General features: G+C 42.9%; 1 protein-coding gene across 7 annotated transcripts in view; it reads left to right on the forward strand.

The window, feature by feature from the left end:
- The window catches only part of cadps2.S (Ca++-dependent secretion activator 2 S homeolog), a 192,434-nt gene that overhangs the window by 127,567 nt on the left and 46,688 nt on the right, over window positions 1-18,179 (forward strand). For 5 of the 7 annotated variants that reach the window (XM_041588530.1, XM_041588528.1, XM_041588529.1 and 2 more), the window contains 2 exons: window positions 2,067-2,208; window positions 5,142-5,261. In XM_041588530.1, coding sequence (XP_041444464.1) covers window positions 2,067-2,208; window positions 5,142-5,261 — 262 coding nt within the window. The remainder of the gene's footprint in view (window positions 1-2,066; window positions 2,209-5,141; window positions 5,262-18,179) is intronic. The other 2 variants (XM_018255849.2, XM_018255851.2) reach the window with 1 other exon arrangement.

Raw genomic sequence — 18,179 nt, forward strand, 5'->3', positions numbered from 1 at the left:
GCTACAACTGTTAAAAATTGGATAGCTTACATCTCCATTATATCCACCCCCTTAAAATCATATTTCAGCTTTAACTTGTCTGCCACCGCCAGTTTCCATGTATTCATTGTGTAAAACCCAGACATTTAACATTGACGAAAAATGATGTTTGCAAAAGTGCATACAGTGAAGCATAATTTACTATAATGCCATGTTTTCAATTATTAATAACACAAAGGTAAAATTATCTTTAAGAAAGTCTATTTCTTCTTAACAACTTCTATGACTTGTAAGGTGATAATATACTATAAGCTTCAGCCATCTGTCAGACTATTCATAGTTATTTGTGGGGTTATTAGTGTATTTAAATTACTGAAAGCTTAGGAAACTATTCCTTTCTATCCTTGAAACTGAATAGATATCTTTATTTGTGTCTATGTTTTTATCTCAGATAATAAGTGCAGTATATGCATTTGGACCCTATATGCTATATGTGTAAAAGGACAATTTTAAAGACTTAACCCTATAAATATAATAAAATGTGCTATGTTTGTTCAGGAGCCAAAACCAGAACAAAAGTATGTAAACAAACAGTGCTTTCAACATTCACGGTTGGACTGGACCAGCAGGGCAGCTGGAGAAACCCCCAGCCTGCTCATTCCTTATGGGCCTCACCAACCCAGGGCCGCAACCCTCTCTCCCTGTTGGCCAGGATCTCTGGGTCCCCATACCCCCTGCTGGCTGGTTCTGTGGGCCCTAGAGGAGAGAAGTACACAATGGGGGTCGTGGTTGGGCAGATGTTCATAAGGTGGGTGGCGGGCCCCAGTGGGTCTCAAACACTCCAGTACCACCCTGATTAAAGAAGTTTGAAACCACTGATTATTGGAATTTAGAATTATAATTTATTATTTCTCACTACACAAAATATAGTTTTTGGGTGGAATTGACAAATTAACACATTTATATGAAAAATGAATGTGTCTTAGTCAGTCAGAGAGTTTCAGAAAATTGTTGTTACGAATGTTGTGTTGAAATTTACACAATAAACTAATAGAGGGTTTTCAGGAAAGCTTGTTCCATCATGAAAAAAGAGCTCTGTAATCCTGGTAAGGGTAACCCTACCATTGAGGATCCCAGCAGTTTGCTCTCTGTTTATGAAAAAAGGAAACACTTCAAGTAACCCTCACACTGTTATTGCAGAAGCCTGACAAGGACCTACTATGTCCTCTTCTCGCTGCAGTTGTCAGCAGTACTACCATGTAACAGATTTATTAAATATAATGGTCAAACATGTCAAAATTGTGATTATCTTGAATAACAGGATATGAAGCACACCATCCTCAGGCTTTGCCTTTAAAACATTTTATTTCAGCAGAATTCACACACAAGCTTTCAGGGGGAAAACCCCTTCCTTAGGGGTGATCAACCTTGAGATTGTGGAAAGTCAAAATCTGTTATTTAGCAAAAAAAGAATTTGCTTGAAAAATTACTTTGTAAAAAAAAATAAACAGTTTTTTTACCTGCTATTTTGAGCCATTCACGATTTAATAACTTGCTTGAAAATTCATGGAAAAATGTGATTCACTGCTTTTTTAATTTATTTTCGCTGAGACTTTGCATGACTTTGTGCTTTGCCAATATGTGCTTTTTCATCAGTATACACAAAATTCCTGTAAAAAATAGTAAATTATGACTGATGACTTTTACTTTGGCTTTTGAGAAATGAATTTCTAAGCGTTATATTTCTTCTAACATGTATTGAACATTTGAGGCTATTCGAAAGATCTCTCAATATCTGCTTATTTTCTCTTGCTAGGCTGTTTGCTGGTATGGGATCTCCATGTTCTCACAATTCTAACAGGGCATTCATGACTTGTTTTAAAAAAACAAAAATTCATGTGTATTTGTTCACTGGCTTTTGTATAGTCTTTCAGGGTATAGATAAGCTGGGTGAGAGCATCAATAACTGTATTGTACAAGAACATGTTTTCATCTGTTAGATTCATGTGAGAATATAAAAATAGCACAGTAGGTTAATCTGTTCAACTGTTATAATTTTTTTTTTTTTAATATATTTTTCAATGAAGCGCTTCTATGCAATGGCAAATTTCACAAGCATGTTCAAGAACGCTTTATGCCACTTGTCATTCGTTATATTGACCTCATGGAGTCCTCCACTGCGCAGTCAATTCACAAAGGGTTTGAACAAGAATTATGGCAACCAGTCAAGTAAGTGTGTTATGGTTTTAAAGAAACATAATAATGTATGCTATATTGTATTAATAATTCTGTACATTTAAATGGGAATATTATGCACTTGTTAAACATTTAAACATGGGAATCTGCGGATGTTGGCAATTTTAACTCCAACATATTGAATTTTTGGTATACAATACTTATGCAGTGCCATATTTCAGGTACCTTTATTCATTTAATGGTATTTTGTAACTAAATAATCTATATTATCATGGTAGAATTTGTTTGACTAAATAAAAAGATTGATTATGAGTCTGAATATTTCAGTTATTGTAAAATGACAAATGTTTGATGCTTTTAATGTTAAAAATATTTGGTAAATCCTTTACATAAAAATATATTGAAATATGTTTTTGTTTACTTTAGTTACGATTACAAGCAGTACAGTGTCTTGTATAAGTGTGTTTCAAACTGGATATGAGGAATATGTCTCCATCTGAAAGATTGATTAGGGTGAAATTCAGGGTATAGGCTTAAATCGAAACTCAAATATTATATAAGCACCAAAAATTATATTAGAGCACACTTCATTCTGGATTGTTCTATTGGGATTATGACACTGCAAGAGGTCTGTGGGGCTTGTGTAGACCATAAAGAATTGGGAAAAAGTAAAATCAAAGACTGAACAAACCTCACCTTTATATTAACAAACCACCAGGGAGAACAAACCAAGATAAAAATAGCATTCAACTCTTATACAATATAAATACATACAAAAGTCAAAACAAAGTGAACCTTAATGCACGCTAGATGTCCCTATTAGATACTGACACGTTTCTATAAAAATCATAGGAACGTGTCAGAATCAATTAGGTTCTGCACCCACAATAGTTCCCCCTCAAAGCCGCCCCCAGCATCCCGAACCTTGGTGCAGCAGACCAGCTGATACTACTAACAGATCTTCCGCATTGCTTCAGTGACACTGGAGGGGGGGCAGAGCAATCTTTCCATAGGCTGAAGTCCTGTTTTCATTCATAATTAGCCTATGGAAGGATTGTGCCGCCACCTGCTCTGTGTCACTGAAACAGTACAGAAGATCTTTTAGCAGTGTCAGAAGGTGGGGTTAACAAAGGTTTGCGGGGCTCAGGCGGCTTTGAAGGGAACTATTGCGGGTACAGCAACTACGTAATACTGACACGTTCTATGATTTTTATAAGAACCTGTCAATATCCCTTTAAAGGACTAGTAACATCAAAAAAATTCGTTAGAATACAACAAAAAAAAACATCAAGACAAATTAAAATTTAAAATAGCAAAGCCTTGATTAAGAAATAACTTCTAGAAACTCCACTTCCCGTCCTCTACAGAAAAGGCAAAAGGGGCGACCATCCATCCTGCTGGGCTCGATTTCTCCTCCCTGGCTCTTCACTGACAGCGTGTCGATCTCCTTCTCCGCAGCAGTGTCATTATTCCTGTCCCCACTGTAAGATAGCAGACCGGCAGCGTACCTTCCATGCACACGGGTTACCCGGAACCCCCTGCATTATTTTTAGGCTCTCTCTAATAGTAAATGCATCGTTTCCAGATCAGCGAAACATGGCTATCCTGGCACCAAGAAGATTCCTTCTGCCTGCTGCTGCGGGCTGCTGGGGGGACACTCAATCACTGTATGGAACAGTAAAGGGAGCCACGTTTCTCTGCAGAGCCTGCCTTTGGGAAGTGAACCAGCTGGGCGGCGTGTATGTGAATGGTTTGTGAATATGAATAATCTCGAGGAAACGAGAGGCGGGAGTGGCGGAGGCTTGGTGCAGGGGACTAGGCTGGAAGAGGTGATTGGAGCCATCGCGAAGGCAGCAGTTCGCCTGGGGGATGTGCGGAGAGAGCTCTCTACTGACAGCGTCTGCAGCTCACATCCGCAGCCGGATAGCATTGGGCAGAGGCCTGCCATTCACAAACACGCCGCCCAGCTGTTTCACATCCTGAAGGCAGGCTCTGCAGAGAAACGCGGCTCCCTTTACTGCTCCATACAGTGATTGAGTGTCCCCCCAGCAGCACGCAGAAGGAATCTTCTCGGTCCCAGGATAGCCATGTTTCGCTGATCCGAAACTATGCATTTACTATTAGAAAGAGCCTAAAATAATGCAGGGGGTTCTGGGTTACATGTGCATGGAAGGTATGCTGCCGGTCTGCTATTTTACAGTGGGGACAGGAATAATGGCACCGCTGCAGCCCTCTGAAGAGCTGGAGAAGGAGATTGACACGCTGTCAGTGAAGAGCCAGGGAGGAGAAATCAAGCCCAGCAGGATGGATGGTCGCCCTTTTGCCTTTTCTGTAGAGGACAGGAAGTGGAGTTTCTGTAAGTTATTTCTTAATAAAGGCTTTGCTTTTTTAAAGTTTAATTTGTCTTGATGTTTTTTTTTGTTGTATTCTAACGAATTTTTTTGATGTTACTAGTCCTTTAAAGGGATATTGACACGTTCCTATAAAAATCATAGAACGTGTCAGTATTACGTAGATGTTTCTGGTCCTTTAAGTTATAAATAAAGAGTTAGTAAGCCATAAAAGTTACATATAAATGGATCTGTTTTATTTGCATGCATACTTTTACATATGCGGGGAAAACCCATCAATGTTAGTGTTTTGCAAAAATGTCAGCTCTTGTAGACATATAAAACATAAAAAATACTAAACTAAAATCTGCAAATGTTTTGCTTTTGTCTTTTTTTTATAACTTTTTCCAGTTATTTAGACTACATTCAGAGGTGACTTCAAAAATGTATAGTGAACATTAGATCATAGATCAAATCCAAGAGAACTTTAGGGAAGACATCAATTAAGTAAATATTAGCTATTGTCAATTATTATCATATAGAAACATGTTTATACATTAAACTTTGTCATCAGGTATTTCTGTTCTAAGAACAAAAGAGAAGTATTTTTATGTTCCTGAATTATATTTTTTACAGGAGCATCACCAACAATCTTCCTACTGTTCCTCTTCCAAAAATTCCAAGCTTGACTCTTAATCTTCCACAGATACCTAGCTTTTCGGCACCATCCTGGATGGCTTCTTTATATGATTCCACGTGTGTATCAATGAGTGCATTTAAAATGCATGCCTGTTTAGCATGGCTTTGCCTGTGGTTTTTTTTGTTATTGATCAGTGATCAGTTTTTCTCTATCAGGATGAGCACAGGGTAGCTAAAAGTTGCAATTCTGCTGTTGCATGTTAAGGAATACAATCGAGTATCTTTGCTGTGTTTTTTTTTAAATAATTTGTTGTTGGTACTGTGCTGTTTTCTATTAGAATCTTGTACATTATGGGGCAGATTTATCAAAGGTCGGGGTGAATGTCTGAATTAAAAAAATTCTAATTTCGAGCTATTTTTTGTGTACTTCAACTAGGGAATAGTCCAAATTCGATTTGAATTTGAAAAAAATGTATCATGTACTGTCTCTTTAAAAATTCGACTTTGACCATTCGCCATCTAAAACTGCCGAATTGCTGTTTTAGCCTATGGGGGACCTCCTAGAACCTAATTAGAGTCAATTGGTGGACTTTGAAAAATCAAACGTTTTTTTTGGGAAAAACTTAGAATCGAATTTGATCGAATGCGCTATTAATTCAAATTGTACAATTCGAATTCAGCTGAATTCATACCTATTCGATCGAAAACGGACCTATTCGGCCAAAAAAACCTTAATTTCGGTTGGTCTTTTTAATTCGAATTTCTAAGTTTTTCAAATTCAAAATTCGACCCTTGATAAATATGCCCCTAAATGTTGTTAAAGGCACCAATGCAAACCTAATTATTTGTTCATATGTCTATGGCACATGGGGCAATTCTTCTGAATTCACCTATGTTATATTGCTAGCAATGGGAAGAGATGATTACAGTGTTTCATGCAGTGTTTTGCAGCCGGTAAAATGCCTGACCAGTACCTTGTGTGTTATTACTCTTAAAGGGCATCTGTTGGGCAAAAATATTATCCCCAACCAAAGGTTCAGGCTAATAGAGCACTGGATAACAGTAGTTTTTTTTTAAACAAAAAAAAAAGTGGCCATGTCAGTCAGAGTCCATGCACAAATGTGCTTTTGACAACATGTGCATAGCTACAGAATGAATAAAGTCACAACACTCTTTCTGTAATTTGGGTCCTCATGCCTCAAGTCTACTAGAAATTCATTTAAACATTAAATAAAGCCAATAGGCTGGTTTTACTTCCAATAAGGGTTAATTATATCTTAGTTGGGATCAAGTACAAGCTACTATTTTATTATTACAGAGAAAACCCATTATCCAGATAGCTCAGAATTGCAGGATGGCTGTCTCCCATAGACTCCATTACAATCAAATAATCTACATTTTTAAAAGATTTCCTCTGTAATATTAATATAGTATCTTATACTTGATCCAAACTGAGATATAATTAAACCTTAGTGAAGGCAAAACAAGCATATTGGGTTTATTTAATGTTTACATTATTTTTTATTAGACTTAAGGTATGAAGATCCAAATTACTGAAAGATCCCTTATCCAGAAAATCCCAGGTCCTAAGCATTCTGGACAACCTGTGCTGTACATGTGTATATAAACATATAAATGCCACTTTGGTAACATTCTTTAATAGGTCATTTATTATGATTTAAATTATAGGATGTTTAAGAATTCATTCTGTAGCTAAAGATTCATTTAAGGTGACAGATGGGGTGCAATACATTTTGCGAATGTCATTTACCTTTTTTTCCAGGAATACAGTGTAGCAGTGTGGTGCTCAAAAATAGTTGGTTCCACAAGATAAGTTTGCAATCAGGTTGGAATTAGCACCTGTGCTGGTACATCAGAAAACAAGCTGCTATATCACCTTTTAGCATGTGATTGACCAGTTGTACATGTATGCACCACATGTAAAGGGAATCCTGGTATAACACCTCTATAAAGAAGGCATTCCAGTACTCCCTTATGTACTTGCTAGTGATGGGCGAATAAATTCACCCATCACCTGCTAGCTCAGGGCTGGATTACACCCCATCCCTCTTATTTGATCCTGAGGTGGACTTGTGCCCAGCCACCCAGGATCTTTTTGATGATCAGGCAGGAATGGGGGGGGGGCATTCATGTCTGATGAGGAGGAGGTCATGTCACAGCCCACATCAGTAGGGGATATTGGGCAGGGTCCCCTAATGGCAGGGCAGCAGGTTGCTGGTGTGGGATCAGACACCAGCATGCTGGATGTGTGTATTGATGCCATGTATGAGGCAGGGTCTGGTCTGGGGGAGGATGATGACAGGGACAGACCCTGGGAACCGGCTCAGGAGGATAACTGCAGCAGTTCAGGGGATGAGGATGAACAGGCAGAGGACCAGACGGTAGCAGTGTGCCAGCTCTGCCGGCAGAAGGTTTGAAGGGGGCAGGCAGGGTCACATATGGGAACGTCTGCTTTAAGTTCCCATATGAAACGTCATCACAGGATGACGTGGGAGCAGCACCAAAGTGGCAGGTCCACCTCCTCCCATTCCTCAGGGAAGAGGTGCTAGCTCCCCAGACCCTACAGCAAGGGAAGAGGATTCTGGGGCTCACAGTCGGAGGCAGCCACTGTGTAGCTCAGCCTCTTCTGCAGCCTCCTCCTCAATGCGGCCCCTGTCCAGCCAGGTTTCCCTCCCCCAGTTCCTCACCCGCAAGACGCCTCTCTCTCCCCCAGCCATCCCCAAGTGCATATGCTTAATGGCTGCCTGGCAAAACTTCTGGCAGTGCAGCTGCTGCTCTATCAATTAGTCGAAGCAGTCCCCTTCCGACAGCTGATGGCTTGCGCTGCCCCTAACTGGCGGATCCCCAGCCACCATTATTTTGCCAGGAAGGCCATCCCTGCCCTCCACCAGCAGGTGGTGGAGAATGTGTCACTGGATCATGCTGTCGGCGGCAGGGTGCACTGCACCACTGACACGTGGGCCAGCAGGCACGGGAGGTACATAACCTACACTGCACAATGGGTCACCCTGAGTGCTGGGGAGGGTGCAAGCAGGGGCGCTCCCCTCAGGCTACAGGTGCCTTCCCGTGGGGTACAGGGCAAACCTCACATGCCCACTTCCTCCTCCGCTATGGATGAGCCACCCTTGAATGTCCCCGCAGTTACACTTCAGTGCAGCACAAGCGATTTCAGGCTGTGCTGCTACTCCTCTCCCTGGGCGAGAGGAGTCATAATGCACCTGAGCTCATGGCTGCCTTCCAGACTCGGGTGCAGCGGTGGTTCACTCCCCGCCAGCTCCAGGCAGGTAACCTGCTGGCTGCCATCCACCTAGGCCACCTGACCCACATGCCTTGCTTTGCACATGTCCTCAACCTTGTGGTGCATCGCTTTCTCAAGAGCTACCAAGGGTCGCGCCCATTTTTGCAGGCCCCCCCCGCCAGCGCATCTTTGGCACAGATGCAGCGCAGCATAATCTGCCACCCCACCGGCTCATCTGTGACCTGCCGACGAGCTGGAATTCCACCCTGCACATGATGGAGCGCCTCGTAGAGCAGTGCTGGGCGGTCAGCAATTACCTGCTGGAGCACAGTGCCAGGGGTACTCAGGGGGCAGATTTAGGGTACTTCAGTGCAGAGCAGTGGCAGCAAACAGCTCTGCTGAGTACTTGCTCCCTTTGAGCAGGCCACACTCTTTGTTAGCAGGGACAATGCGTGTCTTAGCAATGTGATACCCCTGGTGTTCCTCCTCAAGTGCACGTTGGATGGGCTGCTAGAGGAGGGTGACGTGCCTGAGGAGGAGGAGAGTAGGCCCCGTAGGCAGGCAGAGGGGGCTGGGAGGCAGGATGAGGAGGAAATAGTGCCTGATGAGGAGGTTGAGGAGGACTGGGTGCCTGCGCAACATGGGGAGCAGGGCACACGCCACCCAACCACCACAGCTATTGTCCGCGGCTGGAGGGTACAGAGCAGGGGCAGGTCGAGCCAGATGACCTGCTACATCTGGAGGGCAGTCAAGAATTGGTTGGTCGGGGGCACCTCTTTTACATAGCTGTCCATATGCAGACTTGCCTCTGAATCCCCAGGGGAGTTCCTTTTACCCAGCCAGAGAGAGAGGAGGGTGGGTCAATTGAGGAGGGCTCTGTGCTCAAAACTAGTGGAGGCCTTCCCCCAGTCTGACACTTCTCAGCCCTCCACTACTCCACACACCCAGCAGAGACGGGGACCTAGCAGAAGCAGCAGCAAAGGCGGAGATCTCATGGGTGTGTGGAAGAGCTTTTTTGAGCCTCAACAGGCAGCAGCAGGCCCAGTCAGCACCCAAAGCCACCACCAGCATGGGGTCAGTCAGCGTGCAGGATGCCATTCGCCGTGATGATGACCCCATGCATTTTTGGGTATCGAGGCTCGACCAATGGCCAAAACTGGCACAGTACGCTCTGGAGGTGCTGGCTTGCCCCCTTGCCAGTGTCCTGTTAGAGAGTGTCTTCAGTGCCACAGGTGGGGTGGTCACTGAGAAGCGAACACGGCTATCCACTGGCAGCGTGGATTTGCTGACATTCATAAAAATGAATGAGGCCTGGATTTTTTGTAGTTGGGGCCTAATATGGCGTCTAAAAATATTACTTCCAATACTGCCGCTTAGTCGGCTAATTTCTTCTGGTTTCTAAATATGTTGCTTCTAATTTTGCCACTTAGTCGGCTAATTTCTTCTGGTTGAGGTCTACCTCATTTAATTCTTCTGGTTCTAATACAGTTGATTCCAATACTGCTGCTGCTGTTGTTGCTACTATTGCCTCATTATTTGGCAAATGTCTTCTGTTTGAGGCCTGCCTCATTTAATTCTTCTGGCTCCAATACAGTTGATTCCAATACTGCTGCTTTTGCTACTATTGTCTGATTATTTGGCTAATTTCTTCTGGTTGAGGCCTAACATGGCTTCTAAATATGTTGCTTATAATTTTGCTGCTTAGTCGGCTAATTTCCTCTTGTTGAGGCCTAACATGGCTTCTAACAATGTTTCTTCTAATATTGCCGCTTAGTCGGCTAATTTCTTCTGGTTGAGTTCTACCTCATTTAATTGTTCTGGCTCTAATACTTTTGATTCCAATGCTGCTGCTTGGTTGGCAAATGTAGTCACACTATTATTACCCCTGAAACGACTGCGGCCAAAAGTCCTGCTGCCTCAGTCATTATACAAATAACAAATTAACAGACTGTTCAAACTGTACAACTAATGCTAGTGTTGTGTTATATTATACTTGTATTGAAGGTTTGCATTATGTGAAACGTGCAACTAAAAAAATATGATGGATTTTAGGGACACTCAATTCAATAGCAGATTCATAAAAAATGTTGCCGCATGCTTGTCTAATTTCTTCTGGATTGGGTCTGCCAAGGCTCCTAAAACTGATGTGGCTTCTAATAATGCTGCATTTTCAGGTTAATTATTTATGGTTGGGGGGGGTCTACCTCTTCTTCAAATTCTAATAATGTTACTTATAATAGTGCCTAGTTAGCAAATATAGTGTATATATTATATAGTGTATATATAGTGTACTTAATATTAAAATTTATAAAATAAAAAAAATCAATGTATTTGAGTGTTACAGTAGTCAATTCATCAATTTCAGAGCCTTTGCGTCGAAATTCGGCACCTTTGCAGCAAAATATGGCACCACGCATCAAACTTGCTGCGCGCGCATGCGTCAAAATTGGGCGTCACCGATATAAAAGCACTGCCCTTGTAGCATTCCAAAACTTGCAAGCCATGGCCTTAGTAGGACCTGGGAGGATGCGGTTGGAGGAGGTGAGGTACCTTATCATGTACCTGCTTCGGGAGGGATATGACAATATCCCTGCCAGGACAATAGGCATCCAGGCATTCCGCCGGAGCATTATGGAGCGGCTGAGGCGCAGGCTGCGCCGGCACTATTGGGTCATCCTGCCTCTGTGTAACCTCCAGAGAATCTGTAGTGATTTGAAGAGGAGGCACACTGCTTTGGTGGATGAACTGCGTGTGGAGGTGGAAGGTAGACAAAACATAGAATTTTCTTATTTATAACAATAAAGTCACGACTTGTTTTATAATGATTTGCTATTTTACAGCAAAAATGTTTTTAAGTGAATACTTTAATTAGGATTGGAACAGTTAACTTGCAGACAAGTTAGATAACAAGTAAATGAGCTGTTAAATGGAGATCAGGTCTGGACTGAGATTCAAAATAGGCCCTGGCATTTCAGCTACACAGAGGCCCAAACAGCACCTCACCAGCCCAATAAATAGTGCCTGTCTATGGCAATTTACAGCAGCCCCTCTGGCATTTACCAGAACCCACAGATTGCCAGTCCGGGCCTGATGGAGATTGCTGCAAAAAACTCTCTTAATGGTTTTGCCCGTCCCAAACTTGCCATCCTTATTGATGATGGTTTTCTGTAGTTATACAACTCCTCAGCCTGTATAATTTGTACTTTACAAATGCAAGTGCTGTATTACTCAAACTGAAATTCTTTGATTGCCAGCGGAGTGGATCCAAGAAGATCTAGCTGAAGGAGGGGCCGAGGAAGAGGCCGATGCAGCAGGAGGCAGAGAGGAGGAGGAGGCAGCAGAACCTGCTGCGAGTCCTCCAGCACCTCCATCACATCTCCATCAGAGGCTGAAGGGGGCATTGGTGTAGTAGCAGCAGCTGATGCTACTACACAGACTGAGGCCAAGCACCACCAGTACCGCCACCACCACCACGACTTGGCCTGGTGCAGCAGGTCACTGAGATGAGGAGGGAGATACAAGAAGTGAGGGACCTCCTGCACAGCTTCAGGGATAATCCTCTTCTTCCTCCTCCTCCTCTAATATAATTGTACCAGCACTGCTGCACCAGTCCAGCACTGTTGTGTTTTTGTTTTATATATTTATATAAAGGTTTTTTGAAAAGTATATATTTGGAGTTTATTTTTCATTTAACTACTACTCATATGGTACTTGAAGTTGTTTGGATAATATAACACAATTATGACTACTTACATTTACACATAAATATATGGTTCATTGACATAAATATATGGTTTATTGATTTTAATGTGGGATACAAAGCAACCAGTTATTATGTGCTCAGATTAATTATTAATAGTTGAGCCTGTGTTAGTAAGCTATTAATAATAAACTATAGATGGTACATTTTGGTTCAACAGCAATATAGACTAAGAGTAATAGTAGATACCATTAAGAGTCAACCAGAGCTAATGTAAAAAAAAAGTACAGATGTTTTTATGCAACTGGCAAAATGTGAACACTTTTTTTCTTTTGAAATGATAGGAGTGCCCTAACAATGTATACAGGGAGGGCATGTGTGTGTAGTAGTTACTGAGTGAAACATAAGTGTGAATTGCTCTTCCCATATGCCATGCCATATATTCATTTATCACAGTGTACAAAGCTTAAAAGTAAGGGAAATTGTTTTAATGGTAGCCCAAAAACCATTTCTGGTCTGGAGTCAAAATAGGCCCTGGCATTCAAAGTACACAGAGGCCCAAACAGGCCCCATCAGCCCACTAAATAGTGACTTTCTATGGCAGCCCCTCTGGCACTTGCCAGAACCTACAGATTGCCACTCTGGGCCTGCCCAAATCTGAAAAAAGGTGACAACAGAGTTGTGATTGTAATTTTTAAAACCAGCCAAAGTCAGCTACAAAACCAGCCCAAAACTAGCCAAGAGGAACTTCAAAAGTTCGAAATAGCCCAATCTGTGCAGTGAAAAATAGTGTTAAAAATAAATGAATAGATATGAAAATATGCCTTTTTTCCAATTTTCACTGATATTTTAAATAATCACAGATGTTTTTAAGAAACTGTAAAAAATGTGAGCCCCTTTTTTCTATTGAAAAGATAAGAGTCCTCTAACAATGCAGGGCATGTGTGTAGCAGTGTACTTAGTGAAACACGCGTGTGAATTGGTCTTCTCATTGACTCCAATGCAATTCAGCACATTCAGACACAAAGCAAAAGATGACATATTAATTTATCATCACAGTCTACAAAGCTTGAAAGTAATGGAAAATGTTTTATTGGTAGCCCCAAAGGTGAAAAAAGGTTACACAAACAAAACACCCATAGAAGATGGGTTTCATCAAATTGCATTGCGTGTCAAAAAATAACATCGCAAGGGGCGTGGTTTGATGGCGCACTGAGCAGGTCGCACTTTACTGAGCTCCGGTTCCTTCTTGCCTCATTTACAGCATATGACGACCAGGAATAGCAAAATGGGCAAAAATACTAAAGCCCCGACCCCTGGACCCACTCCCAAACAAGCGAGTGTTAAAAGAACCAAAGACATAGAAGAATTTTTCGGGAAATCGCAGGGTGACATGACCGAACCTGCTGAAACCAATATGGCTGACGAGGACTTACAACCTGCATCATTGACACAAGCGGAGGAGCTACCAGACCCTAAGGCCTTACAATCTCTCCTTTTGGACTTGCCGAATAAAGCAGATTTGGCCAGACTCCTCACGGACATACGGTCCACGCTTAAGCAAGAAGTGTCCGTTATACAAACTGAACTGACCGCTCTTACCCACAAGTTTTCCTCCTTGGAAAAAACGCAAGCGGATCTGCAAGCTACTTCGCTGCAATTATCTGATCGGCTCGACTCCCACGACCGGCAGCTCCTTTTCTTGAAAAGGGCTGCTGAAGATGCCGAAAACAGGAGTCGCCGCTGCAATATTAGGATTAGAGGGATACCGGAGGACGTGGAGACGCCAGAGGCGCGCCATCTTATGGAGGACTTGTTTCGTCAATTGTTGGGCCTAGATAAATACGCAACACTCCGTATCGACAGGTTCCATCGAGTCGCGACAGCCAGAGCTGGTAAACCCCGTGATGTGCTATGTTGTATGCACCATTACAGCCAGAAGGAAGATATCCTCCGGAAGGCCAGAGAAATCGGGGACCTGAAAATAGAGGAAGACCGGATCGAGCTGTACCAGGATCTGGCCTATTCTACCATACAGCAACGACGCCTCCTGAAAGATTTGACCGAGTCGCTAAGATCGCACAAGATACCTTACAAGTGGGCCCATCCATTCGCGTTGTCGGCGCGCAGTAATGGCCGCTGGTATCATCTCCGGGAACCAGGAGAGGCCGAGAGATTCAGCACAGCACTTGGCATACCGCTCCCAGACGTCACCGGTTGGTCTAATTTTATTTATGGCATCGACCGTCCTACGCTTCCAAAGCGCTGATTTCCACACGGTAATGTTGCTCCTTCTTGTACCGTAAGACTGATACCGGACTTACCTTACTTCTGCTGATAAGGTTTTGGCAAGGCCCGCACAGTTTAACATGTTTTGCTTGGAAAACTGCTCACTGGGTCGTGACTATATTCCTTTGGTTTTGTTTTGCTTATTAATGATCCTTTGGTTCTACTGATTCATTCTCACCAGGTACTCTATTCTGTTGATGCATTACCTGTGACACTTTCTAAGTTCTTATTACATGTATCTTTATAATGTTAACGTGCAATGCTGATGTATTTGTTTTGGTGGCTAGGCTCTAACTATTATGGTGACAGTTAGCGACATGGCATAGGTACCCATTACCAACCTGCCCAGTAACCCGCGCAGGGGAATGACACCGATAGAGCAGGCCATTTCAGGGTAAAATCCTGTTTAGTTTGCCCGAACCCAGATAGGCAGGATCTGTTGTATAGGACATCAAGGAGTTTCTTGGGTTGTCCGGGCTGGAGGAATTTACTCGTGGAATGATTTACATCTTACGAGGCCCCTTCTGGATTCACAGGATAGACCGATGTTTTCTGGTCCTACCCAGTATTGGGAGATAGATACCTACGGGCATGAAGCAGCCGGAGCCTCACCTGCACAAGTTCGCCCCCCAGTAGCCTCGCTCTTTGCTTGTTCGCTACGTGGAAGTGATCTCTGTCACTTTCCACGGGCAGGAGCGAATAACCTTTACCCCTACTTTCATTAGGGGTTTTCTCCTATCTTAACCCTATTCCTATACCCTCTAACCCTCCATTCTTCCCTTGCCTCGTCTATCACCCTTTCTCCTCACTCGCCTTCCTTTCTAGATCTCTCCCTAACCAGTTTTTTTTTTTTTTTTTTTCCTCACCTCCTCTAACTCCATTCTTGTCCCTTCCTCATCTCTGTTCACCACTTCCCCTACTTTATAACGATCCTCATTTTTCTTTTCTCCTTTACACCACACAACGGTATGGCAAGAAACGGTGACATCACGCTTGATTCAGGCAACACAGCGATGAGAATACTTAACCTAAATGTAAATGGATTAAACTCCCCCCAGAAGAGAATATTACTGTCAGCCACACTCCGACGACACAAAGCACAAATAGCATTCATACAGGAGACGCACTTCCAATACTCCAATGTCCCGAAATGGTCTAATAAATATTACCCCACCATCTACCACAGTCATCCGCAACAGACCAAAACTAAAGGGGTAGCCATACTACTCGCGAAGAACTTCCCTCTCAAGGTAACAGCCTCTAAGGCTGATACTAAAGGCAGATACATGTTTGTTAAAGGTACTGTAGATACGCAAACAATAACATTGGCTGCTATATATCATCCAAATGAGAATCAAGACTTAGAACTCAACCGTATCTTAGAGACCCTACAAGGTTTCTCGGAAGGCCTTCTGATCTTAGGTGGTGACTTTAATGCTCCCCTTGAACCCCATCTTGACTGTTCCGTAGGCACGACCAGCACAGCAGCGAAAACCCTTAAAAAGATCACACATATGTTACATCAATGGCAGTTGGTGGATGCTTGGAGATTACTAAAGCCTCAAGAAAGAGATTACACGTTCTATTCCGCGCGGCACACCCGATATACCAGAATCGACTACCTGTTTGTGACGCAACATTACCTCGATAAGATAGAACGGGCAGACATTCACACCCGGTCATGGGCGGACCACGCACCCATTACCTTAGATATGGCGATCGGGAATAACTCTGGTGCACATAATACCTGGAGATTGAATGATTCAGCCCTAAAAGAGACCTCCACCTTACTTGAATTAAAACAGGCGATGAAGGATTATTTTAAGAATAATGACAACAATGAAGTCAGCCCCATGACTGTTTGGGAAGCTCACAAATGCTACATACGAGGTATTCTAATACAATTAGGCGCCCGCAGAAAGCGAGCGCGTATGACACATTACAATGCCTTGATGGACAAAATTCGGAACACAGAGATGCTCTGCATAAACCAACCCTCACCTGAGATAATACAAACGCTTGCAGACTTGCGAAAAGAACTCTCGGATATTCACGGCTTTTATGTGGAAAAAGTGATCACAAGAATGAAACATTATTTCTATGAACACGGAGATAAATGCGGTAAGCTGTTAGCCCGCCTTCTTCGTTCGCAAGCTACCCAAAATCACATTTACTGTATAAAGCCTAAGACAGGGGGGAAGGTACTCCGCACTCCCCAAATAGCGAATGAATTCCAGAACTATTATAAAGCATTTTATCAGCTAGAGAGTGTGAAAGCTGCGACGGATGTATCTACGGACACAGCCATTACTAATTTCCTTAGCAAGGTACCTCTGCCAAAGCTCTCTATGGATCAGAGACAATCCTTAGAAACTGATATTACAGAAGATGAGGTGAGATCAGCTATAAGTGCTTCGCCTGCGGGTAAGAGTCCAGGACCGGACGGCTTCACGGTCTTGTACTACAAGGAATGTGCAGACATTCTGGTGCCTTTTTTGACTACCGCGTTTAATAGTTTACAGAACCAAGCAAAATTTTCTAAACAGTCCCTTGAGGCACACATCACGCTTTTGCTCAAGCCTAATAAGAATCCTGAAGACCCCGGTAGTTATCGCCCTATTTCTCTTATTAATGCGGATATAAAACTCCTGGCTAAGATCCTGGCTAAGCGGTTCCAGACATATCTAGGAAAATTTGTAAATTTGGATCAGGCTGGATTTGTCCCAGGACGGGAATCAAGAGATAACATAAATAAATTAATTAACCTACTACATTATTCCAAGATAAAACAGATTCCTCTCATGCTACTCTCAACAGATGCCGAAAAGGCATTTGATCGGGTGAGCTGGCCTTATATGTTCAGGTGCATTGGGGAATATGGATTCGGGCCCCGCCTTTGCCACTGGGTAGAAACCTTATATGATGGACCGGCTGCCCGGGTGAAGGTGAATGGTACTCTCTCTAACTACATAGATATCAGGAACGGCACCAGACAAGGATGTCCGCTTTCCCCCACCCTTTTCATACTAGCATTGGAACCCTTCCTTACGCAAGTCCGGCTCCACCCTGACATCTCGGGAATACAAATTAAGCAAAAGCAGTATAAAATAGCGGCCTATGCTGACGATCTGCTCTTTTTTGTGACCAACCCTCTGATCTCGCTGCCTAATTTAAACAGTCTTCTCACTGTCTACAGTAAGATTAGTAATTTCAAAATTAATTTTACTAAATCCATGGCCCTGAATATATCTGTCCCGCCACACACTATACAAGGTCTCTCTCAAAATTTTTCCTATACGTGGGCAAATAGGTCCATCACCTACCTGGGAATTCAAATCACAAAAGATTACAAAGACTGGGTCGCGGTTAACGCGAAGACGATTCACGCAAAACTGAAAAAAGATTTGGTATTCTGGGCCAAACAACCTATTTCTTGGCTAGGGAAAATCAATGTGATCAAAATGAATGTGATGCCGAGGCTCCTGTACCTGTTCCAATGTTTACCTTTGCCTTTTCCGTCATCCTGCATCAAATCCTTTCAATCTACTATTTTTAAATTTGTATGGAATAATAAGCCACCTAGGATCCGGAGAAGCACACTCTACAGAAAGAAGGCTGAGGGTGGGCTTGCTATGCCAGACTGCCTTCGATACCACAGGGCAGCGATCCTGAACAGAATTATCGATTGGTCATATCACCTGGATGACAAAGCGTGGATAGAAATTGAACAACAGTCCACATGCACACATCTCATCCACCTACCCTGGATTGATAAAGTACATCGCCG

This window comes from Xenopus laevis, chromosome 3S (genome assembly GCF_017654675.1).
Source record: "Xenopus laevis strain J_2021 chromosome 3S, Xenopus_laevis_v10.1, whole genome shotgun sequence".
NCBI lineage: Eukaryota > Metazoa > Chordata > Amphibia > Anura > Pipidae > Xenopus > Xenopus laevis.